Source organism: Eleutherodactylus coqui, chromosome 11, assembly GCF_035609145.1.
Source record: "Eleutherodactylus coqui strain aEleCoq1 chromosome 11, aEleCoq1.hap1, whole genome shotgun sequence".
Classification (NCBI taxonomy): domain Eukaryota; kingdom Metazoa; phylum Chordata; class Amphibia; order Anura; family Eleutherodactylidae; genus Eleutherodactylus; species Eleutherodactylus coqui.
Window position 1 is genome coordinate 8,778,399 of NC_089847.1, and position 27,471 is coordinate 8,805,869.

A 27,471-nucleotide genomic window follows, 5' to 3' on the forward strand; every position below is an offset into this window, starting at 1 on the left:
ACAACGGGGTCTGGTGGCGGGATGTCACCAGGTGTAGAGCTGACAACGGGGTCTGGTGGCGGGATGTCACCAGGTGTAGAGCTGACAACGGGGTCTGGTGGCGGGATGTCACCAGGTGTAGAGCTGACAACGGGGTCTGGTGGCGGGATGTCACCAGGTGTAGAGCTGACAACGGGGTCTAGTGGGGGGATGTCACCAGGTGTAGAGCTGACAACGGGGTCTGGTGGGGGGGATGTCACCAGGTGTGGATTTGACAAAGGGGTCTGGTGTGGGGATGTCACCAGGTGTAGAGCTGACAATGGGGTCCGGTGGGGGATGTCACCAGGTGTAGAGCTGACAACGTGGTCTAGCAGTGGGATGTCACCAGGTATGGATCTCATAACGGGGTCTGGTTGATGGAGGTCACCAGGTGTAGAGCTGACAATGGGGTCTGGTGGGGGGATGTCAGCAGGTGTAGAGCTGAGAACGGGGTCTAGCAGTGGGATGTCACCAGGTGTAGAGCGGACAACGGGGTCTGGTGGGGGAATGTCACCAGGTGTAGAGCTGACAACGGGGTCTGGTGGGGGAATGTCACCAGGTGTAGAGCTGACAACGGGGTCTGGTGGGGGGGATGTCACCAGGTGTAGAGCTGACAACTGGGTCTGGTGGGGGAATGTCACCAGGTGTAGAGCTGACAACGGGGTCTGGTGGGGGGATGTCACCAGGTGTAGAGCTGACAACGGGGTCTGGTGGGGGGAATGTCACCAGGTGGAGAGCTGACAACGGGGTCTAGCAGTGGGATGTTACCAGGTGAAGACCTGACAATGGGGTCTGGTGGGGCATGTCACCAGGTGTAGAGCTGACAACTGGCTCTGGTGGTAGAATGTCACCAGATGTAGAGCTGACAACGGGGTCTGGTGGTGGGATGTCACCAGGTGTAGAGCTGACAACAGGGTCTGGTTGGGGGATGTCACCAGATGTAGAGCTGACAACGGGGTCTGGTGGGGGGATGTCACCAGGTGTAGAGCTGACAATGGTGTCTGACAGACCGCAGCTGGACTCTGCTCTGCTAGTTGGCTCTATGCCGGCGGTCTAATATTAATGATAGATGCCATGGGCTGTAGTGTAAAGGCTATGCCCAGGCCCAGGGCCTAATCTGCACTTATTGCCTGGCGGTGTGGCTATACTGTATGTCTGCAGGGGGGCTTCTGTGTATATGGTGCATAAACGTTATTCTATATTGTAGGGCGCGCTGATTAGCTGCGGCATCCTCCTATGTGGTGTCCGCTGTGTATTTGTAACACGGATTGTCTCTTCCATTTCAGCCGGGCAGCTGAGTCAGTCTGCACACATGGCGCTCCAGCTGCCGTACAACGTCCTGGGATTAGGGCGCAGCGCCAACTTCCTTGATCATCTGTACGTAGGAATCCCACGACCCCCCGGAGAGAAGGTGAGTGCTGCCCAATGTGCACAGCATGCATGTTACTGGGTCTGTGTGTGACATACATACATATATAGCATCAACGGTCAAAGAAAACCGAAATCATCAACCAGCCGAAGGAATCCAAATCATGCAGATAATCAACGTGCGTTAATTTAATCGCCGCAGCTGATCATGTGACTTTGTGGCGCGTGACCTCCACCTGTCTGTGTGCTCAGCGTTTCCGCAGGTCCTGATGAGATGCCGGATGGCGTCCTTGGGGGGGGATCTCCTCCCAGACCTGGATCAGGGCATCGGTGAGCTCCTGTGTGTGGCACGACTTGGCAGTGTTGGATGCACTCATACAGATTGTCCCTGCAGTTCTATATTGATTGAGATCTGGAGATGGTGAGCTCTCATCAATGTCTTCCCCAACCAGGAAATGCCTACACATGCTGACCACATGGGCTCGGACATTGTCCTGCCTTAGGAAGGACCGAGGGCCCAACACCAGCCTATGGTCTGCCAGTGGCTCTGAGAATCTCATCCCGATATGTAACGGCATTTGGGGTACCGTTAGTCATTGTGTGGAGTGTGATCCTCCAAGGATATGCCCCCCGGACCATCACTGACCCACCGCCAAACTGATCATGCTTTATGATGTGGCAGCCCAAGATTCCCCACAGGGTCTCGAAACGTTTTCCTGTCTGTTACACATGCCCAGCGAGAACCTGCTCTTGTCAGGGAAGAGAATGGGGTGCCAATGGCTTACCTACCAATTCTGGTGCTCTCTGGTGAATGCCAATGAAGCTGCCCAGTGCTGGGCTGTGAGGGTAGGTGCCACTACAGGGTGTCGGACCCTCATGGAGCCTGTGTAGAACAGGTTGGTCAGCTGCTGCTGGAGGTCATTTTGTAGGGCTCCCGCAGCCCCCTCCCCTTAGTCCCTCCAGTCCTCATGTTGGGTTGATGCCCTGCTGTCCAGGTCTCCTTGTGTAATGGCCATGTCCTGGTACCCTCTCCATGCTCTTGTGCTAGGAAGCACAGTAGTAAACCACCTTGCTCCAGTATGTATGGATGTGCCATCCTGGAGGAGCAGCACTACCTTTACAACCTGATTGGGCGGCAGGTAGCGGCTCATGTACCGGTAGTGACAAGGGCACCAACGAAATGTAGAACTAGGGAAGGAGAAGGAGAAAGAAATTGTCTCCCAATTGGGGTGTCTTGCTGTCACCTCTCCGGCACTCTTGTTTCATTAATACCAACGCAAGTGTAATGGATTTACAGTCACTTCCTAAGGTTGCTATTTCATGAGCGCTCGTGGTTTTACAGCAATTACTGGGTTGACCACGCAAGCGCAGGTGCAGCCCAGCAATTAATGCTAACCCAAGTTTTCTGTAATAGACCAGGCTCTCCTTACCCTCTTGTTTGCTGCTGTTTGCACCGTGTTTCCTGTCTGGACGCTCTGATTTTCAGTTGGTCTGTCCCATTTTTCTCTTGCTTTTCTGTTTACAATCCACTTTCAGTGAGGGAGTATGTAGTAAGTCTAGCATTCTGTCAGTAGTTCACTGTCCTGTACTTCCTTGCCCTTACTTTTCATGCTGCTTTGCACTGTCTCTGGTCCAATCAGCAGTGAGCAATCTTGGAGTGCCCACCCCTCTGCTTTCCCAGGATGATTCAGGCATCTTGGCCAAATACTGAGTAAGCCTAATATAATGTATGTACATCTCCTCCCTAAGATAGTCTCCGTGGCAGTCTGTGGCCCGGCGCTCCCCGTGGCAGTCTGTGGCCCGGCGCTCCCCGTGGCAGTCTGTGGCCCGGCGCTCCCCGTGGCAGTCTGTGGCCCGGCGCTCCCCGTGGCAGTCTGTGGCCCGGCGCTCCCCGTGGCAGTCTGTGGCCCGGCGCTCCCCGTGGCAGTCTGTGGCCCGGCGCTCCCCGTGGCAGTCTGTGGCCCGGCGCTCCCCGTGGCAGTCTGTGGCCCGGCGCTCCCCGTGGCAGTCTGTGGCCCGGCGCTCCCCGTGGCAGTCTGTGGCCCGGCGCTCCCCGTGGCAGTCTGTGGCCCGGCGCTCCCCGTGGCAGTCTGTGCCCCGGCGCTCCCCGTGGCAGTCTGTGCCCCGGCGCTCCCCGTGGCAGTCTGTGCCCCGGCGCTCCCCGTGGCAGTCTGTAGGATAGCCTCTCAGTACAGTTTGTGAAGAGAATACAGACTGCTGTGGGCGTTGAGAGTGTGCGGGCCCGCCGCGGACGGTGAGAGCGCATGCGGGCTGCCGTAGATGGTGCTGCTGCCTGCTGATGCCACTTTTAGGGCAGCGGAGGGGAACGAGACCTCCACAAATACACGGTTGTGCATAAATACGTCCCTCGCCGGTCCCTCTTCGCCTGCTGGAGCTGTAAATCTCCTCCCGCCGTCAGTCATTAGTCAGGACTTGCACTCGTTTATGAATCATCTAAACGGTCAGTCAGGAATCCTATTACAGTAGAGATTTATAAATGAATTTATTTTCCTAGGAATGACGGGCGCGGCGGATTATTAACGAGCTGCGAGCGTGGCGGCGCATACTGATGTCTCGTTACTCAGCATCTTCTTCTGTTTTACAGCAAATACGGAGACAGGAGTGGACCGCCATCATCCCCAACTCCCAGCTCATTGTCATCCCGCACCCCCACGAGAACCCCAAAAGGTAACTCTCTGCCAGGGACATCGCCCACAGTGGGCACGTGCCACCGTTCCCGATAGTCCGCCCGGCTCAGGACATTCTTAGTGTTCTTGCTGCTCAAAACCATCTTTGAGTCTACAGCAAACCTCCTCCAGATAGGGAAGGGTTAACCCATCTTGTTGGAGAGGCCCCCCGCCGCGCTCCCCTTACTGGAACTCGGCACTTTCTCTCCAAATGTATCTGGCTTAATAAGGAGCTATCGATTTTACTCTTCGGTGTGTTCCAAGTTATTTTGGGAATGAGACGGGGAAGCCTGAAGTCAGAGCGCCGGCAATTAGCCCGTAAATCTTTATCATAACGGAGGACAGTTTAGTCGCCGTCCTCGCCGGATGCTGCACCATCGGGGAGAGGACGGAGTTCAGCGTCTGCTAATGCAGCAATTAATAAGTGGTTATTGGTTTTGTTACTGATGAGGAGGAAGATAGATGGCGACGCGCACACAACCGCCGGCAGCCCTGCAGCGCACATTGTTACACGCCGGCTGCCTCAGTGTATGTAGAAGGAGCGACTGCAGATACACGGGAGAATCCCCTCCTTAAGGCCCTCCTAACACCGGCGCCTGTAAAAACGCTGCGTTCAAAGTCGCAGTATTATACTGTACATAGGGGGCAGTATTATAGTAGTTATATTCTTGTACATAGGGGGCAGTATTATAGTAGTTATATTCTTGTACATAGGGGGCAGTATTATAGTAGTTATATTCTTGTACATAGGAGGCAGTATTATAGTAGTTATATTCTTGTACATAGGGGGCAGTATTATAGTAGTTATATTCTTGTACATAGGGGGCAGTATTATAGTAGTTATATTCTTGTACATAGGGGGAAGTATTATAGTAGTTATATTCTTGTACATAGGAGGCAGTATTATAGTAGTTATATTCTTGTACATAGGGGGCAGTATTATAGTAGTTATATTCTTGTACATAGGGAGCAGTATTATAGTAGTTATATTCTTGTACATAGGGGCAGTATTATAGTAGTTATATTCTTGTACATAGGGGGCAGTATTATAGTAGTTATATTCTTGTACATAGGGGGCAGTATTATAGTAGTTATATTCTTGTACATAGGGGGCAGTATTATAGTAGTTATATTCCTGTACATAGGGGGCAGTATTATAGTAGTTATATTCTTGTACATAGGGGGCAGTATTATAGTAGTTATATTCTTGTACATAGGGGGCAGTATTATAGTAGTTATATTCTTGTACATAGGGGGCAGTATTATAGTAGTTATATTCTTGTACATAGGGGCAGTATTATAGTAGTTATATTCTTGTACATAGGGGCAATATTATAGTAGTTATTTTCTTGTACACAGGGGTCAGTATTATAGTAGTTATTTTCTTGTACATAGGGGGCAGTATTATAGTAGTTATATTCTTGTACATAGGGGGCAGTATTATAGTAGTTATATTCTTGTACATAGGGGGCAGTATTATAGTAGTTATATTCTTGTACATAGGGGTCAGTATTATAGTAGTTATATTCTTGTACATAGAGGGCAGTATTATAGTAGTTATATTCTTGTACATAGGGGGCAGTATTATAGTAGTTATATTCTTGTACATAGGGGTCAGTATTATAGTAGTTATATTCTTGTACATAGGGGGCAGTATTATAGTAGTTATATTCTTGTACATAGGGGGCAGTATTATAGTAGTTATATTCTTGTACATAGGGGTCAGTATTACAGTAGTTATATTCTTGTACATAGGAAGCAGTATTATAGTAGTTATATTCTTGTACATAGGGGACAGTATTATAGTAGTTATATTCTTGTACATAGGGTGCAGTATTATAGTAGTTATATTCTTGTACATAGAGGGCGGTATTATAGTAGTTATATTGTACATAGAGGGCGGTATTATAGTAGTTATATTGTACATAGAGGGCGGTATTATAGTAGTTATATTCTTGTACATAGAGGTAAGTATTATAGTAGTTATATTCTTGTACATAGGAGGCGGTATTATAGTAGTTATATTCTTGTACAGAGGGGCAGTATTATAGTAGTTATATTCTTGTACATAGGGGGCAGTATTATAGTAGTTATTTTCTTATACATAGGGGACAGTATTATAGTAGTTATATTCTTGGACATAGGGAGCAGTATTATAGTAGTTATATTCTTGTACATAGGGGCAGTATTATAATAGTTATATTCTTGTACATAGAGGGCGGTATTATAGTAGTTACATTCTTGTACATAGGGGCAGTATTATAGTAGTTATATTCTTGTACATAGGAGGCGGTATTATAGTAGTTATATTCTTGTACAGAGGGGCAGTATTATAGTAGTTATATCCTTGTACATAGGGGGCAGTATTATAGTAGTTATTTTCTTATACATAGGGGACAGTATTATAGTAGTTATATTCTTGTACATAGAGGGCAGTATTATAGTAATTATATTCTTGTACATTGGAGGCGGTATTATAGTAGTTATATTCTTGTCCATAGGGGCAGTATTATAGTAGTTATATTCTTGTACATAGGAGGCAGTATTATAGTAGTTATATTCTTGTACATAGGGGCAGTATTATAGTAGTTATATTCTTGTACACAGGAGGTAGTATTATTGTAGTTATATTCTTGTACATAGGAGGCAGTATTATAGTACTTATATTCTTTTACATAGGGGCAGTATTACAGTAGTTATATTCTTGTACATATGGGGCAGTATTATAGTAGTTATGTTCTTGTATATAGGAGGCAGTATTATAGTAGTTATATTCTTGTACATAGGAGCAGTATTATAGTATTTATATTCTTGTACATAGGGGGCAGTATTATAGTAGTTATGTTCTTGTACATAGGAAGCAGTATTATAGTAGTTATATTCTTGTACATAGGAGCAGTATTATAGTAGTTATATTCTTGTACATAGGGGGCAGTATCATAGTAGTAATATTCTTGTACAGAGGAGCACTATTATAGTAGTTATATTCTTGTACATAGGGGGCAGTATTATAGTAGTTCTATTCTTGTACAGAGGGGGCAGTATTATAGTAGTTATATTCTTGTACATAGGGAGCAGTATTATAGTAGTTATATTCTTGTACATAGGGGGCAGTATTATAGTAGTTATATTCTTGTACATAGGGGGCAGTATCATAGTAGTTATATTCTTGTACAGAGGAGCACTATTATAGTAGTTATATTCTTGTACATAGGGGGCAGTATTATAGTAGTTATATTCTTGTACATAGGCGGCAGTATTATAGTAGTTATATTCTTGTACATAGGGGGCAGTATCATAGTAGTTATATTCTTGTACAGAGGAGCACTATTATAGTAGTTATATTCTTGTACATAGGGGGCAGTATTATAGTAGTTATATTCTTGTACATAGGGGGCAGTATTATAGTAGTTATATTCTTGTACATAGAGGGCGGTATTATAGTAGTTATATTCTTGTACATAGGGGGTGGTATTATAGTAGTTATATTCTTGTACATAGGAGCAGTATTATAGTAGTTATATTCTTGTACATAGAGGGTGGTATTATAGTAGTTATATTCTTGTACATAGAGGGCGGTATTATAGTAGTTATATTCTTGTACATAGAGGGCGGTATTATAGTAGTTATATTCTTGGACATAGAGGGCGGTATTATAGTAGTTATATTCTTGGACATAGGGAGCAGTATTATAGTAGTTATATTCTTGTACATAGGGGCAGTATTATAATAGTTATATTCTTGTACATAGAGGGCGGTATTATAGTAGTTACATTCTTGTACATAGGGGCAGTATTATAGTAGTTATATTCTTGTACATAGGAGCAGTATTATAGTAGTTATATTCTTGTACATAGGGGGCAGTATTATAGTAGGTATATCCTTGTACAGAGGGGGCAGTATTATAGTAGCTATATCCTTGTACATAGGGGACAATATTATAGTAGTTATATTCTTGTACATAGGGGGCAGTATTATAGTAGTTATATCCTTGTACAGAGGGGCAGTATTATAGTAGTTATATCCTTGTACATAGGGGGCAGTATTATAGTAGTTGTATTCTTGTACATAGGGGGCAGTATTATAGTAATTATATTCTTGTACATAGGGGGCAGTATTATAGTAGTTATATTCTTGTACATAGGGGGCAGTATTATAGTAGTTATATTCTTGTACATAGGGGGCAGTATTATAGTAGTTATATTCTTGTACGTAGGGGGCAGTATTATAGTAGTTATATTCTTGTACATAGGAGCAGTATTATAGTAGTTATATTCTTGTACATAGGAGGTGGTATTATAGTAGTTATATTCTTGTACATAGAGGGCGGTTTTATAGTAGTTATATTCTTGTACAGAGGGGGCGGTATTATAGTAGTTATATTCTTGTACATAGGAAGCAGTATTATAGTAGTTATATTCTTGTACATAGGGGACAGTATTATAGTAGTTATATTCTTGTACATAGGGTGCAGTATTATAGTAATTATATTCTTGTACATAGAGGGCGGTATTATAGTAGTTATATTGTACATAGAGGGCGGTATTATAGTAGTTATATTCTTGTACATAGAGGTAAGTATTATAGTAGTTATATTCTTGTACATAGGAGGCGGTATTATAGTAGTTATATTCTTGTACAGAGGGGCAGTATTATAGTAGTTATATCCTTGTACATAGGGGGCAGTATTATAGTAGTTATTTTCTTATACATAGGGGACAGTATTATAGTAGTTATATTCTTGTACATAGAGGGCAGTATTATAGTAATTATATTCTTGTACATTGGAGGCGGTATTATAGTAGTTATATTCTTGTCCATAGGGGCAGTATTATAGTAGTTATATTCTTGTACATAGGAGGCAGTATTATAGTAGTTATATTCTTGTACATAGGGGCAGTATTATAGTAGTTATATTCTTGTACACAGGAGGTAGTATTATTGTAGTTATATTCTTGTACATAGGGGGGCAGTATTATAGTAGTTATATTGTTGTACATAGGGGGCAGTATTATAGTAGTTATATTCTTGTACATAGGGGGCAGTATTATAGTAGTTATATTCTTGTACATAGGAGCAGTATTATAGTAGTTATATTCTTGTACATAGGATGCAGTAGTATAGTAGTTATCTTCTTGTACATAGGGGGCAGTATTATAGTAGTTATATTCATGTACATAGAGGGCAGTATTATAGTAGTTATATTCTTGTACATAGGAGGCAGTATTATAGTAGTTATATTCTTGTACAGAGGGGACGGTATTATAGTATTTATATTCTTATACATAGGGAGCAGTATTATAGTAGCTATATTCTTGTACATAGGGGGCAGTATTATAGTAGTTATATTCTTGTACACAGGGGGCGGTATTATAGTAGTTATATTCTTGTACATAGGAGCAGTATTATAGTAGTTATATTCCTGTACATAGGAGGCAGTATTATAGTAGTTATATTCTTGTAGACAGGGGGCAGTGTTATAGTAGTTATATTATTGTACATAGGGGGCAGTATTATAGTAGTTATATTCTTGTACATAGGGGTCAGTATCATAGTAGTTATATTCTTGTACATAGGAGGCAGTATTATAGTAGTTATATCCTTGTACAGAGGGGCAGTATTATAGTAGTTATATCCTTGTACGTAGGGGGCAGTATTATAGTAGTTATATTCTTGTATATAGGGGGCAGTATTATAGTAGTTATATTCTTCTACATAGGGGGCAGTATTATAGTAGTTATATTCTTGTACATAGGAGCAGTATTATAGTAGTTATATTCTTGTACATAGGATGCAGTAGTATAGTAGTTATATTCTTGTACATAGAGGGCAGTATTATAGTTGTTATATTCTTGTACATAGGAGGCAGTATTATAGTAGTTATATTCTTGTACATAGGAGCAGTATTATAGTGGTTATATTCTTGTACATAGGGAGCAGTATTATAGTAGTTATATTCTTGTACATAGGAGCAGTATTATAGTGGTTATATTCTTGTACATAGGGGGCAGTATTATAGTAGTTATATTCTTGCACATAGGAGCAGTATTATAGTAGTTATATTCTTGTACATAGGGGGCAGTATTATAGTAGTTATATTCTTGTACATAGGGGGCAGTATTATAGTAGTTATATTCTGTACATAGGGGGCAGTATTATAGTAGTTATATTCTTGTACATAGGAGGCAGTATTATAGTATTTATATTCTTGTACATAGGAGGCAGTATTATAGTACTTATATTCTTTTACATAGGGGCAGTATTACAGTAGTTATATTCTTGTACATATGGGGCAGTATTATAGTAGTTATGTTCTTGTATATAGGAGGCAGTATTATAGTAGTTATATTCTTGTACATAGGAGCAGTATTATAGTATTTATATTCTTGTACATAGGGGGCAGTATTATAGTAGTTATGTTCTTGTACATAGGAAGCAGTATTATAGTAGTTATATTCTTGTACATAGGAGCAGTATTATAGTAGTTATATTCTTGTACATAGGGGGCAGTATCATAGTAGTAATATTCTTGTACAGAGGAGCACTATTATAGTAGTTATATTCTTGTACATAGGGGGCAGTATTATAGTAGTTCTATTCTTGTACAGAGGGGGCAGTATTATAGTAGTTATATTCTTGTACATAGGGAGCAGTATTATAGTAGTTATATTCTTGTACATAGGGGGCAGTATTATAGTAGTTATATTCTTGTACATAGGGGGCAGTATCATAGTAGTTATATTCTTGTACAGAGGAGCACTATTATAGTAGTTATATTCTTGTACATAGGGGGCAGTATTATAGTAGTTATATTCTTGTACATAGGCGGCAGTATTATAGTAGTTATATTCTTGTACATAGGGGGCAGTATCATAGTAGTTATATTCTTGTACAGAGGAGCACTATTATAGTAGTTATATTCTTGTACATAGGGGGCAGTATTATAGTAGTTATATTCTTGTACATAGAGGGCGGTATTATAGTAGTTATATTCTTGTACATAGGGGGTGGTATTATAGTAGTTATATTCTTGTACATAGGAGCAGTATTATAGTAGTTATATTCTTGTACATAGAGGGTGGTATTATAGTAGTTATATTCTTGTACATAGAGGGCGGTATTATAGTAGTTATAGTCTTGTACATAGAGGGCGGTATTATAGTAGTTATATTCTTGGACATAGAGGGCGGTATTATAGTAGTTATATTCTTGGACATAGGGAGCAGTATTATAGTAGTTATATTCTTGTACATAGGGGCAGTATTATAATAGTTATATTCTTGTACATAGAGGGCGGTATTATAGTAGTTACATTCTTGTACATAGGGGCAGTATTATAGTAGTTATATTCTTGTACACAGGAGGCAGTATTATAGTAGTTATATTCTTGTACATAGGGGCAGTATTATAGTAGTTATATTCTTGTACATAGGAGCAGTATTATAGTAGTTATATTCTTGTACATAGGGGGCAGTATTATAGTAGGTATATCCTTGTACAGAGGGGGCAGTATTATAGTAGCTATATCCTTGTACATAGGGGACAATATTATAGTAGTTATATTCTTGTACATAGGGGGCAGTATTATAGTAGTTATATCCTTGTACAGAGGGGCAGTATTATAGTAGTTATATCCTTGTACATAGGGGGCAGTATTATAGTAGTTGTATTCTTGTACATAGGGGGCAGTATTATTGTAGTTATATTCTTGTACATAGGGGGCAGTATTATAGTAGTTATATTCTTGTACATAGGGGGCAGTATTATAGTAGTTATATTCTTGTACGTAGGGGGCAGTATTATAGTAGTTATATTCTTGTACATAGGAGCAGTATTATAGTAGTTATATTCTTGTACATAGGAGGTGGTATTATAGTAGTTATATTCTTGTACATAGAGGGCGGTTTTATAGTAGTTATATTCTTGTACAGAGGGGGCGGTATTATAGTAGTTATGTTCTTGTACATAGAGGGCAGTATTATAGTAGGTATATCCTTGTACAGAGGGAGCAGTATTATAGTAGTTATATCCTTGTACATAGGGGACAATATTATAGTAGTTATATTCTTGTACATACTGGCAGTATTATAGTAGATATATTCTTGTACATAGGGGGCAGTAATATAGTAGTCATATCCTTGTACAGAGGGGCAGTATTATAGTAGTTATATCCTTGTACATAGGGGGCAGTTTTATAGTAGTTATTTTCTTGTACATAGGCGGCAGTATTATAGTAGCTATATTCTTGTACATAGGGGGCAGTATTATAGTAGTTATATTCTTGTACATAGAGGCAGTATTATAGTAGTTTTCTTCTTGTACATAGGGGGCAGTATTATAGTAGTTATATTCTTGTACATAGGAGGCAGTATTATAGTAGTTAAATTCTTGTACATAGGGGCAGTATTATAGTAGTTATATTCTTGTACACAGGAGGCAGTATTATAGTAGTTATATTCTTGTACATAGGGGGCAGTATTATAGTAGTTATATTCTTGTACACAGGGGGCAGTATTATAGTAGTTATATTCTTGTACATAGGGAGCAGTATTATAGTAGTTATATTCTTGTACATAGGGAGCAGTATTATAGTAGTTATATTCTTGTACATAGGGGCAGTATTATAGTAGTTATATTCTTGTACATAGGGGGCAGTATTATAGTAGTTATATTCTTGTACGTAGGGGGCAGTATTATAGTAGTTATATTCTTGTACATAGGAGCAGTATTATAGTAGTTATATTCTTGTGCATAGGAGGTGGTATTATAGTAGTTATATTCTTGTACATAGAGGGCGGTATTATAGTAGTTATATTCTTGTACAGAGGGGGCGGTATTATAGTAGTTATGTTCTTGTACATAGAGGGCAGTATTATAGTAGGTATATCCTTGTACAGAGGGAGCAGTATTATAGTAGTTATATCCTTGTACATAGGGGACAATATTATAGTAGTTATATTCTTGTACATAGGGGCAGTATTATAGTAGATATATTCTTGTACATAGGGGGCAGTAATATAGTAGTTATATCCTTGTACAGAGGGGCAGTATTATAGTAGTTATATCCTTGTACATAGGCGGCAGTATTATAGTAGCTATATTCTTGTACATAGGGGGCAGTATTATAGTAGTTATATTCTTGTACATAGGGGTAGTATTATAGTAGTTATATTCTTGTACACAGGAGGCAGTATTATAGTAGTTATATTCTTGTACATAGGGGGCAGTATTATAGTAGTTATATTCTTGTACACAGGAGGCAGTATTATAGTAGTTATATTCTTGTACATAGGGGGCAGTATTATAGTAGTTATATTCTTGTACATAGGGGGCAGTATCATAGTAGTTATATTCTTGTACATAGGAGGCAGTATTATAGTAGTTATATTCCTGTACATAGGAGGCAGTATTATAGTAGTTATATTCTTGTACACAGGGGGCAGTATTATAGTAGTTATATTATTGTACATAGGGGGGCAGTATTATAGTAATATTCTTGTACATAGGGGGCAGTATCATAGTAGTTATATTCTTGTACATAGGAAGCAGTATTATAGTAGTTATATTCTTGTACATAGGAGGCAGTATTATAGTAGTTATATTCTTGTACATAGGGGGCAGTAATATAGTAGTTATATTCTTGTACATAGGGGGTGGTATTATAGTAGTTATATTCTTGTACATAGGAGCAGTATTATAGTAGTTATATTCTTGTACATAGAGGGTGGTATTATAGTAGTTATATTCTTGTACATAGAGGGCGGTATTATAGTAGTTATAGTCTTGTACATAGAGGGCGGTATTATAGTAGTTATATTCTTGGACATAGAGGGCGGTATTATAGTAGTTATATTCTTGGACATAGGGAGCAGTATTATAGTAGTTATATTCTTGTACATAGGGGCAGTATTATAATAGTTATATTCTTGTACATAGAGGGCGGTATTATAGTAGTTACATTCTTATACATAGGGGCAGTATTATAGTAGTTATATTCTTGTACACAGGAGGCAGTATTATAGTAGTTATATTCTTGTACATAGGGGCAGTATTATAGTAGTTATATTCTTGTACATAGGAGCAGTATTATAGTAGTTATATTCTTGTACATAGGGGGCAGTATTATAGTAGGTATATCCTTGTACATAGGGGGCAGTATTATAGTAGTTATATTCTTGTACATAGAGGGCGGTATTATAGTAGTTATATTCTTGTACATAGGGGGTGGTATTATAGTAGTTATATTCTTGTACATAGGAGCAGTATTATAGTAGTTATATTCTTGTACATAGAGGGTGGTATTATAGTAGTTATATTCTTGTACATAGAGGGCGGTATTATAGTAGTTATAGTCTTGTACATAGAGGGCGGTATTATAGTAGTTATATTCTTGGACATAGAGGGCGGTATTATAGTAGTTATATTCTTGGACATAGGGAGCAGTATTATAGTAGTTATATTCTTGTACATAGGGGCAGTATTATAATAGTTATATTCTTGTACATAGAGGGCGGTATTATAGTAGTTACATTCTTGTACATAGGGGCAGTATTATAGTAGTTATATTCTTGTACACAGGAGGCAGTATTATAGTAGTTATATTCTTGTACATAGGGGCAGTATTATAGTAGTTATATTCTTGTACATAGGAGCAGTATTATAGTAGTTATATTCTTGTACATAGGGGGCAGTATTATAGTAGGTATATCCTTGTACAGAGGGGGCAGTATTATAGTAGCTATATCCTTGTACATAGGGGACAATATTATAGTAGTTATATTCTTGTACATAGGGGGCAGTATTATAGTAGTTATATCCTTGTACAGAGGGGCAGTATTATAGTAGTTATATCCTTGTACATAGGGGGCAGTATTATAGTAGTTGTATTCTTGTACATAGGGGGCAGTATTATAGTAGTTATATTCTTGTACATAGGGGGCAGTATTATAGTAGTTATATTCTTGTACATAGGGGGCAGTATTATAGTAGTTATATTCTTGTACGTAGGGGGCAGTATTATAGTAGTTATATTCTTGTACATAGGAGCAGTATTATAGTAGTTATATTCTTGTACATAGGAGGTGGTATTATAGTAGTTATATTCTTGTACATAGAGGGCGGTTTTATAGTAGTTATATTCTTGTACAGAGGGGGCGGTATTATAGTAGTTATGTTCTTGTACATAGAGGGCAGTATTATAGTAGGTATATCCTTGTACAGAGGGAGCAGTATTATAGTAGTTATATCCTTGTACATAGGGGACAATATTATAGTAGTTATATTCTTGTACATACTGGCAGTATTATAGTAGATATATTCTTGTACATAGGGGGCAGTAATATAGTAGTCATATCCTTGTACAGAGGGGCAGTATTATAGTAGTTATATCCTTGTACATAGGGGGCAGTTTTATAGTAGTTATTTTCTTGTACATAGGCGGCAGTATTATAGTAGCTATATTCTTGTACATAGGGGGCAGTATTATAGTAGTTATATTCTTGTACATAGAGGCAGTATTATAGTAGTTTTCTTCTTGTACATAGGGGGCAGTATTATAGTAGTTATATTCTTGTACATAGGAGGCAGTATTATAGTAGTTAAATTCTTGTACATAGGGGCAGTATTATAGTAGTTATATTCTTGTACACAGGAGGCAGTATTATAGTAGTTATATTCTTGTACATAGGGGGCAGTATTATAGTAGTTATATTCTTGTACACAGGGGGCAGTATTATAGTAGTTATATTCTTGTACATAGGGAGCAGTATTATAGTAGTTATATTCTTGTACATAGGGAGCAGTATTATAGTAGTTATATTCTTGTACATAGGGGCAGTATTATAGTAGTTATATTCTTGTACATAGGGGGCAGTATTATAGTAGTTATATTCTTGTACGTAGGGGGCAGTATTATAGTAGTTATATTCTTGTACATAGGAGCAGTATTATAGTAGTTATATTCTTGTGCATAGGAGGTGGTATTATAGTAGTTATATTCTTCTACATAGAGGGCGGTATTATAGTAGTTATATTCTTGTACAGAGGGGGCGGTATTATAGTAGTTATGTTCTTGTACATAGAGGGCAGTATTATAGTAGGTATATCCTTGTACAGAGGGAGCAGTATTATAGTAGTTATATCCTTGTACATAGGGGACAATATTATAGTAGTTATATTCTTGTACATAGGGGCAGTATTATAGTAGATATATTCTTGTACATAGGGGGCAGTAATATAGTAGTTATATCCTTGTACAGAGGGGCAGTATTATAGTAGTTATATCCTTGTACATAGGCGGCAGTATTATAGTAGCTATATTCTTGTACATAGGGGGCAGTATTATAGTAGTTATATTCTTGTACATAGGGGTAGTATTATAGTAGTTATATTCTTGTACACAGGAGGCAGTATTATAGTAGTTATATTCTTGTACATAGGGGGCAGTATTATAGTAGTTATATTCTTGTACACAGGAGGCAGTATTATAGTAGTTATATTCTTGTACATAGGGGGCAGTATTATAGTAGTTATATTCTTGTACATAGGGGGCAGTATCATAGTAGTTATATTCTTGTACATAGGAGGCAGTATTATAGTAGTTATATTCCTGTACATAGGAGGCAGTATTATAGTAGTTATATTCTTGTACACAGGGGGCAGTATTATAGTAGTTATATTATTGTACATAGGGGGGCAGTATTATAGTAATATTCTTGTACATAGGGGGCAGTATCATAGTAGTTATATTCTTGTACATAGGAAGCAGTATTATAGTAGTTATATTCTTGTACATAGGAGGCAGTATTATAGTAGTTATATTCTTGTACATAGGGGGCAGTAATATAGTAGTTATATTCTTGTACATAGGGAGCAGTATTATAGTAGTTATATCTTGGAACATAGAGGGCAGTATTATAGTAGTTATATTCTTGTACATAGGAGGCAGTATTATAGTAGTTAAATTCTTGTACATAGGGGCAGTATTATAGTAGTTATATTCTTGTACACAGGAGGCAGTATTATAGTAGTTATATTCTTGTACATAGGGGGCAGTATTATAGTAGTTATATTCTTGTACACAGGGGGCAGTATTATAGTAGTTATATTCTTGTACATAGGGAGCAGTATTATAGTAGTTATATTCTTGTACATAGGGAGCAGTATTATAGTAGTTATATTCTTGTACATAGGGGCAGTATTATAGTAGTTATATTCTTGTACATAGGAGCAGTATTATAGTAGTTTTCTTCTTGTACATAGGGGGCAGTGTTATAGTAGTTATATTCTTGTACATAGAGGCAGTATTATAGTAGTTTTCTTCTTGTACATAGGGGGCAGTATTATAGTGGTTATATTCTTGTACATAGAGGGCAGTATTATAGTAGTTATATTCTTGTACATAGAGGGCAGTATTATAGTAGTTCTATTCTTGTACATAAGGGGCAGTATTATAGTAGTTATCTTCTTGTACATAGGGGGCAGTGTTATAGTAGTTATATTCTTGTACATAGGGGGCCGTATTATAGTAGTTATATTCTTGTACATAGGGGGCAGTATTATAGTAGTTATATTCTTGTACATAGGAGCAGTATTATAGTAGTTATATTCTTGTACATAGGAGGCAGTATTATAGTAGTTATATTCTTGTACATAGGAGGCAGTATTATAGTAGTTATATTCTTGTACATAGGGGGCAGTATTATAGTAGTTATATTCTTGTGCATAGGGTGCAGTATTATAGTAGTTATATTCTTGTACATAGGGGGCAGTATTATAGTAGTTATATTCTTGTACATAGGAGGCAGTATTTATAGTAGTTATATTCTTGTACATAGTGGGCAGTATTATAGTCGTTATATTCTTGTACATAGGAGCAGTATTATAGTAGTTATATTCTTGTACAGAGGGGGCAGTATTATAGTAGTTATATTCTTGTACAGAGGGGGCAGTATTATAGTAGTTATATTCTTGTACAGAGGGGGCAGTATTATAGTAGTTATATTCTTGTACAGAGGGGGCAGTATTATAGTAGTTATATTCTTGTACATAGCGGGCAGTATTATAGTAGTTATATTCTTATACATAGGAGGCAGTATTATAGTAGTTATATTCTTGTACATAGGGGGCAGTATTATAGTAGTTATATTCGTGTACATAGGAGGCAGTATTATAGTAGTTATATTCTTATACATAGGGGGCAGTATTATAATATTTCTGTCTTATTTCTCCTTTCCTTTCCTTTTTGCTCTTGCTTTTTCGTGCATTACTCAGCAGGGGGCGACTGTGAGCATCAGTAAAAGCTCCTCTTAGTGGGCAATATAGTTTCTGCACACCCTTCTACAGGTGTCCTGGAGGGACATTCATAGGTGTGTAGTGAATGCTTTGCACACATGTTGGCAGGGACTGGCATCCCTCTTGCACTCGTCTTCCTCTCTGCTGTGGGTAAGATATGTAGCAGTGGAAGGCGTTTATCCCACATACAAGCCTTTGTGACTGCGCTCAAGTACCCACTTCGAAGAAGAACTGTTGATAGCTCCCCGTTCCACGCGTCTCCCGAGTGCATCTGGATTACACACAACAACAGATGGCCGGAAGATTACACCTTCTCCTTTTCCTGCAATCACTGCGGAATAATGTTGGACGGTCCCCGTCATTGTGCGCTCCTTTCTCCTACCAGATAATAAGCGGGTGTGCGAAATCCTCTGCCTGCAAGCAGTAATGCGTCAAGCAGCAGCCCGGCACTGACATCCAGCCGCCGTGTTAACCCTTCCTCCCCCAGACCGGCTGCTGGTTTAGTATTCCCAGCCAGTGACTGATTGCATTACTATTTGGCTTTTATGGCGTTTTCCACTTTGGGGGAGCCGGTCCCTGCAGCTACAGGTCATGGGTGCTGCCTAATCCTCTATTACTGCCAGCGCTTTGCTATTATCATCAGCCCTGAGATTAGACCTGCGGCCATTATAACCAGTGAGTTTCTGTGTAACCCCTTACCTGTATATGCACCATTAGGGTGTGTGCCTTTAAACATGGACTTTCTTCACCATTAATTGCTATTTATGAAACTGATCCTACTCCAAGTGAGAACAAGATGTGGAGCATGGCACCCACCACCCGTCAGTGTTAGCCCATCTGCTGGCATAGTAACGGGCAACTCCAGGGAATTTGGTAGTCCCTACAACCGCAGTCCCCATATGCTGCCTGTTGCTTCACGTGCCACTCTGCTGATCGAGCATTACAACCCCCTATTCCTCGGGCAGATCTCACCAGTTATCAGTGTTCTTGCCTGCCCACTAAATGCTTCTGTTCACTGCAGCGACTGAGGCATTATACATGTTGTCCATGTATAATGGATAATTCGTTTCAGGGGTTCTAGATATCCCTTCTCCAGTCACTGAGACACATATACACTGATGTGCCAAAAGTCACGGGACAGGAAGTCATATTGTGTAGGACCCCTCTAGTCCAGCATCTCATCATGACATCGATTCCACAACTGGACGAAGATGTCTGGAGGGTTGTTGAGCCATCTGGATTTCCCCCATAGCTTGGGGTATCCTCAGGTGCGAATGAACCTCTCCACCACATGCCATAAATGGTCGATTGGACTCATGTCGGGTAATCGTGCCGGCCGCTCCATTCATGGGAACTCTGCATAATGTTCCTCCAACCAGTTATGGACAACTTAGGCCAGATGGCACGGAGCGTTATCCTGCTGGAATACCCAACCCATGCCTTGAGAATCCCACACCCACATGGAGCAGCAAACGGCCTGCAGAGCGTCTTGTTGACAACTGGGGTCCATGGCTTCATTGGGTCTCCTTCACACATGAACCCTAACTAAACCCAAAACAATTGAGTCCATAACTCATCAGACCTTGCCACATGTTGTTGGTCCTCAAGGCGGTGTGCGGCCTCCTGCGCTGACCTGCGGGATATACGTGTGCGGCCTCCTGCGCTGACCTGCGGGATGTACGTGTGCGGCCTCCTGCGCTGATCTGCGGGATATACGTGTACGGCCTCTTGCGCTGACCTGCGGGATATACGTGTGCAGCGACCTGCGGGATATACGTGTGCATCCCCCTGCGCTGACCTGCGGGATAGACGTGTGCGGCCCCCTGCGCTGACCTGTGGGATAGACGAGTGCGGCCTCCAGCGCTGACCTGCGTAATATACGTGTGCGGCCTCCTGCGCTGACCTGCGGGATATACGTTTGCGGCCTCCGGCGCTGACCTGCGGGATATACGTGTGCGGCCTCCTGCGCTGACCTGCGGGATATACGTGTGCGGCCTCCTGCGCTGACCTGCGGGATATACGTGTGCGGCCTCCTGCGCTGACCTGCGGGATATACGTGTGCGGCCTCCTGCGCTGACCTGCGGGATGTACGTGTGCGGCCTCCTGCGCTGATCTGCGGGATATACGTGTACGGCCTCTTGCGCTGACCTGCAGGATATACGTGTGCGGCCTCCTGCGCTGAATCTGATTTCCGCTGCAGTTGCTTGTCTGTTCTCACAGCTGCGATCATGAAGTACCCGTCAGCGCCCCCTGCGCTGCCCACTATGGCTGGTGCGGCCTTCTATGATGTATTCCCAGTACACATAAGATTGTGGATCTAGGAATGTTAAATGCCGCACAAGTTCAGAAATGGATCGTCCCATCCGTCTGGCACTCGCTATCACGCCTCATTTCAACTCCGATAATCCACATCGCCTCGCCATGAGCGCGCTGGCCGGGGTTCAATGTCACTCGCACAATAACAGCTCAAACATACAGGTGTGGGCGATCCCAGCCGGCCCCCCGAGGTAACGCCACTTCATAATCATCCACATACCGCTATCCCAGAGCTTCTGGCACATCTGTGTATGACGCCATTATGTGCAGCTGTACAGCCCTGTTCTGATTGCTATGATGTTAGTAGTTACTTTAACCTCCCCATGTGGGCATCACCCAACCAGGTAATGGCGCAGTGATGCTGCCCGGCAGAAGTCCCCGCGTGACCCCAGACTATACAGTGGTGCTGCCTACAGTCCTCGTCACGGTTATCCAAGAGCTGCATTAATCTGCAGAGTATAAATAGCCTCCTCACTTGTGGGCACCCGGCCTGTGCGCCCGTCCGCGTGCCAGCTGATCACTTCAGCCACTGCAACAAACTTCATCGGTAAAGCTGCGAGCCGCAAGCTGCAGGTAAATTAATGCCAAGCAAGGAGCCAGTTTTCCATCAGTCTCCGCAGGCCGGGAGTGACAGCGACGGCTGCGGATGCTGAAATGTGGGTCACTCATCATACCGCGTTTCCATACAAATTAATTGCTGGAGCCGGCAGTCAATTAATCGCCCCTCGCTGTTGTCAATCAGCGTTCAGAGGTTGGCACTTTTTTTTACACTGCCCAGGGGCAGAATCCAAGCGCTTATTTATTGGGCTATTAGGGGGGAGGGGGGAGGGGGGGCGCGGGGTCCCCAAAGCGGGATGCCAGTTCTGTAACACTGTGTAGGAGTAAATAGTGCGGCCGGTAAACACAAAGGTGCGAACAGCGATTTATATGGATTTTTACATTATCCTGACGCCAATAAAAAAAAGGCATTGGCGGGTGATATTTCTAGCCAGCGGCGGGTGATATTTCTAGCCAGCGGCGGGGTCATCGTCTCTCTCTCTCTTCAGGATATGGAAGACGACAGGAAGCATCTCATTCCATTTATCTTCCTACTAATATCAGATCTTGCATCTCCTGTTCTGTCGCTCGGCTCCCGAGAAGCACTTAGGCTCCTGATATATCACATGGCGCGGAGAGGTAGCGCCATATCTCCCGCTTACATTTACAGCGCGACGATCACATATACAGAGTGTTCTGTAAACCAAATCATAGGAGGAGAGGCCGGATTTCCGTAGTCATGGAAATGCTGAGACTTGTAGTACTATTGTGTCGCACATTTTTGAAGCCCACCTACCACAGATGTTTAGGCCCTTCCACCCCAGAACGTATCTGTACGCCCTGCGTGGGAAGCAGTTCTTACAAATGAACATAGATTTATGTCCTGTGGATGGTGTCGGCTCAGAAGCTAAACCCGTGCCATCCGCAGCAGGAGGCGCTGGGACTGTAAACCCCTTACATGCCACAATCGATGTTGATCGAGGCATGTAAAGGGTTCACAGAGGGCGGCGCTCCCTCTGGGATGTCATCAGCCTTCCACCATGTAATTGCGCCCCAAAAGCGATGGTTTCCGGCTGCCTATTGTGAACCCTCCAGACACAACAGTGTAACACCTGGCAGCTGTGTGTCCTTATGACTCCTCAGGAGATACAATGTATCGGCCCACACAGCAATACTCAGTGCTTAACCCTTTACTGCTTTCCATCTTGTTCCCCCACAGCTGGAGCGCCAAACTCTACCTGACCCCCAGTAACATCGTCCTGCTGACCGCCATCGCCCTCATCGGGGTGTGCGTCTTCATCCTGGCCATCATTGGCATCCTGCACTGGCAAGAGAAGGTGAGTTCCCCAAAGCTTATGTAAACGTGGCAGCGCCAGACTATAGTGGAAAGCGCCAGGAGTTAAATAGCGCAGGACGCAAGGAAGAATTATATGTAGAGTAGATGGATATTTCGTAGAGTTCACTGATTTCCGGTTGGCTCAGAATCCTCAGTTATGGGAGTCACTGTCATAATTTTTGTGATTGTGGGTAAACTGCGTCCAGTTACCCCGCGTGTATACACCATAAGGCCTGCTACATAGCACTTTCATGCTGGCCACATTGCGGGCAGATAAAGCGTTAAATGGAAAAAGCTGCTATCGAATCGGGGCCAAAATTAGCATTTTCTCATCCATTTATTACCAAAAATGAGCGCTGCAGCACAGCAATCCCTTGGTCGGCATAAATCCTCGCAATGACCTGTAATGGTTAAATAGAGGAACCTGTAATCTTTTCCCCATGTTGGACGAGGCTAAACTCCCTCCCACTCACTTTTTTTTCAAGCTCCCATAGGAGTCTATGGGAGCCACCAGCGTAACTCGGCCAAAGATAGGGCAAGACCTATCTTTTCCAGCCGCGTATAAAATCGGTCAGCGTTTTCGTTTGACGACGTCCTATAATTCTTGGCGCAACGTTTTTACACAACTGGAAAATCGCTCATCTAAACGAACGCATCGGAATAAAATGCTTCAGATGCTTGCGGGGTTTTTTATGCGGCTAAATTAGCCGTGTAAAACCGCTTGTGTGAATTAGGCTTTAGGATGCGTTTACACGCACGGCTTTTGAGCACTTTTTGTTGTGGTTATCAAGGCAGAGGCCGGTTTCACATGACTGTATCACACGGACATGTGTGCGCTTGTATTATGGACGAGCGTCCCGGACAATTGCGGGTCTACGGAGGTGAAATCACAGCATCATAGGGATCCTTCAATGCTGTACATTGGGCTCTTACACCCGCAGCCACACATGTAAGGCTGTGATCACTTAGGCAAGTGCAAATCGGACCTACATCACACACTCGTTTACCAGACAATCGTTTATGGAAGATATGGGAGTTATGATACAGAAGAGGCGTTTCAAGTCACAAAGCCATAAAAGAATGTGGGAATATCAATTTATATTAACTCAATAAAGGGTTAAATTATTTTAATGTGTGAATGGGGAGGTATGAGACATCTATAGCACAGATAACACTTCTGGCCTGGCTCTGTACACACTAAGCCTACCCATGGCGCTCCATTAGCCGGATAGAGGCCAATATACTGCGCTTGGGTTGGCCGCTACGCTATCCTGTAGAACGTTCATTAGTTTCCGAGTCCACTGAACGGACATAAATACATGTGAGCGGTCTTCGAGTGAACGCGCCCTGCGAGGCGCCGCCGCACTAAGTGTTCCATCGGAGTACAAACCAGCAAGAGACCGCAGCAGTCCATGTCCTTGCAAAGTTCAGCATGTATTGGCATGTTTTGGGAACCAATGAGCGTTAAGTGGGAGAGCAAAAGGTTCAAGTCAATCGGGGTGTGCGCCAAACAAGCGCACGCCGCCCTGCCAGGTTGTCGGCTAGTCATTGAAAGACAACAATTACCTGTTTACATCGGATAATAATTAGTCAACCAGCGACTATTTTTAGGTGAGCTAAAAACGAAGCGAGTAATGAACAACTTCTCACTCGCCGCCCGGTCGGTGGTCGTGTTTACGCGGTACTGTGGCTTGCACTTGCTCTATCGAGTGACTATTTGGGTGATATTTGTGCGCAGGGCCCTGGAGGGTCTCGTATACAGGGACAGCCATCCTCGCAGCAGTCTGCATGTAATAAGAGGCGGCTGCAGGACTCGGGGTCCATAATAATAAGGATCCTGAGATTTTATGACATCGGGGTTAATAACGTGTCTCTTCTGTAATAAGGTTTTGGCTTCCTGCAGTTTTATGCCAAAAAAGCAATTTCTTTCTTTTGCAGAGCCCCTGCACGCTAGATAGTTGGCCGTTCGCAGGCGCCGAGCCGGACATTTAGCGGCTTCATGCGCTGAGATACAGATAATGTTGGTGCCGTTTGTAATTCAGAAGGCCTGCACGGATCCAGCGGTCCAGAAACCGCGTTCGCCCCGGACTGAATGTACAGGGTGGTGGAGGGTTCCTGCAGCTTCTTATTTCTACTAGCGTCGGCTCGTCTGGTTTGCTCCATTTTTTCCCCCATTCACGATGATTATAGCCTTAGGCTGCCCCACACTCACCATCATGGAAAGTAGGGCAGATAACAGCGAGACTGCAGGCTGCTTCAGACTAAAATACCTGGATGGCATGACTGGTCTCAGACTATTTTGGTAGTATGATCAGATTGCTAAGAATTAGGGCACCAAGAGCGCTTCTTCAAGTTGTTCTTTTTTTCTAATTTCTACGGAGGAAAATATACTCTATTTCATTGCTTATCCTGATTCTGAGTTACATCCTGTATTATACCCCAGAGCTGCACTCACTATTCTGCTGGTGGAGTCACTGTGTACATACATTACTTATCCTGTACTGATCCTGAGTTACATCCTGTATTATACCCCAGAGCTGCACTCACTATTCTGCTGGTGGAGTCACTGTGTACATACATTACTTATCCTGTACTGATCCTGAGTTACATCCTGTATTATACCCCAGAGCTGCACTCACTATTCTGCTGGTGGAGTCACTGTGTACATACATTACTTATCCTTACTGATCCTGAGTTACATCCTGTATTATACTCCAGAGCTGCACTCACTATTCTGCTTGTGGAGTCACTGTGTACATACATTACTTATCCTGTACTGATCCTGAGTTGCATCCTGTATTATACCCCAGAGCTGCACTCACTATTCTGCTGGTGGAGTCACTGTGTACATACATTACTTATCCTGTACTGCTCCCTGAGCTGCACTCACTATTCTGCTGGTGGAGTCACTGTGTACATACATTACTTATCCTGTACTGATCCTGAGTTACATCCTGTATTATACCCCAGAGCTGCACTCACTATTCTGCTTGTGGAGTCATTGTGTACATACATTACTTATCCTGTACTGATCCTGAGTTACATCCTGTATAATATTCCAGAGCTGCACTCACTATTCTGCTGGAGTCACTGTGTACATACATTACTTATCCTCTATTGATCCTGAGTTACATCCTGTATTATACTCCAGAGCTGCACTCACTATTCTGCTGGTGGAGTCACTGTGTACATACATTACTTATCCTCTATTGATCCTGAGTTACATCCTGTATTATACCCCAGAGCTGCACTCACTATTCTGCTGGTGGAGTCACTGTGTACAGACATTACTTATCCTGTACTGATGCTTCGTTACATCTTGTATTATACTGCAGAGCTGCACTCACTATTCTGCTGGTGGAGTCATTGTGTACATACGTTACTTATCGTGTACTGCTCCTGAGTTACATCCTGTACAGTATAAGTAATGTATGTACACAGTGACTCCACAAGCAGAATAGTGGTTTATGACAAAAACTGCCACAGATGGGGTACGCTGTTATTTAAATAGTCTCTGTAAGGTCGCTCTCCCGTCCAATCACATGCTGAGGCTACTGTAGAACACCTGAGGAGTCTTGTACATAACTCCTATTCTCTTGCATAAGACTCCTCCGACATCGCAGATCACTTTCAGCAGTGGCTCCGCCCATCAGGCACTTGGGTCTTTCCCACACCCAATGGGAGCGCGATGCCCTGGAAACCATATACATTGTATTTGCCCACAAATCCACATTAACTGATTTGGAATCCGGAAGGAATGAATATCGCTGTGCGGCCATAAAATATCAGCGGACACGTTGTTTCTCTTTCCACATATTTAAGTGCGAGGTCGCGAACGCAGAAGCTGCGCGCAGAGCGAGGCCGCAGCTCGTTAGCAGTTAATGACTTGTTTGATCAGGAGGGATAGAACATTTTGGGTCATTAATACGGAATTATTCCCGTTCCATACCGGACGCTGTTAGCGAATGATAGAGCGATGCTTCCGGGATCTCACTAATGACCTCCTCACGCGCCGCCCCTCCCCCTCTTCTCTGTGTTTCAGAAAGCGGACGACCGGGAGAAGCGACAAGAAGCTCATCGCTTCCATTTCGACGCAATGTGATTCCCAGCGGCTCACTGGATACGCCGCGTTTATCCCGAAGGACGACAGGGAAATGACGTTTCTGTATATATTGCATTCCGTTTTAATTTATTGGTGCGCCTTGAACTCCCGACGATTTACGGACATCCGGCGAACCCAACGCGAGGGCGTCTGATGCCGCTGTATGTTATGTCCTGTGCTGTATAATTTATTGGAAGGGACCGTATCACGTGAATGTCCGGGGATTATGTGATCACAAGCTCAGTGGGGGGGCATTTAGAATCCTGGCGCGGTCGCCCCGGCAACCAGTCAGATACTTTGTTTCCTTTCCTTAATTGATTGGTTGCCACGGGCTGCAGCCTTCATGTTTACGTGTGACTGCCATCATCCATTAGAGAGTTTCCCAGGGTTTCGCTGTTACTTTTCTGTGATTTTGCATGTTTTGCACAAGATTGACGGAAAATAAACTGGACTTTTTATTTATGACGTTGATGCGGGGAAGCGGCGGCGACATTATTGGGGCGAGATAATTAGTTGCTGGAAAAGCTTTGATTTTACAGAATCCGTTTCCTATACAAAGATGTATAAATGCAACTTCCTGAAAGCCTCATGAGGTCGGAGGCGCCGCGGACCTCATCAATCAGGGGGTAAGGGGGTCCTACTACCCGAAGTGACTGCACAGAGCGGCTGCAAGGTCCACCGTGCCTCGTAGCATCTCGCAACCGCCATCAGGTTGCAACTTGCATTCTTGCACCTGCCTTAGGCCGGTTTCACACGAACGGATTCTTATTGCGGAATCCGCGGTTGGCATCCGCACGGAGGATTTGCAGCAAATC

The 27,471-nt window shown here is 42.4% G+C and overlaps 1 protein-coding gene across 1 annotated transcript in view; it reads left to right on the forward strand.

Moving 5' to 3' along the window:
• The window catches only part of ITFG1 (integrin alpha FG-GAP repeat containing 1), a 164,429-nt gene extending 137,311 nt beyond the window's left edge, over nucleotides 1-27,118 (forward strand). Inside the window, exons 15-18 of the mRNA XM_066583997.1 lie at nucleotides 1,305-1,429; nucleotides 3,992-4,074; nucleotides 22,438-22,555; nucleotides 26,597-27,118. Of these exons, the coding sequence (XP_066440094.1) occupies nucleotides 1,305-1,429; nucleotides 3,992-4,074; nucleotides 22,438-22,555; nucleotides 26,597-26,656 (386 nt within the window). The 3' untranslated portion in view covers nucleotides 26,657-27,118. The remainder of the gene's footprint in view (nucleotides 1-1,304; nucleotides 1,430-3,991; nucleotides 4,075-22,437; nucleotides 22,556-26,596) is intronic.
• The last annotated feature ends 353 nt before the right edge of the window (nucleotides 27,119-27,471 follow it).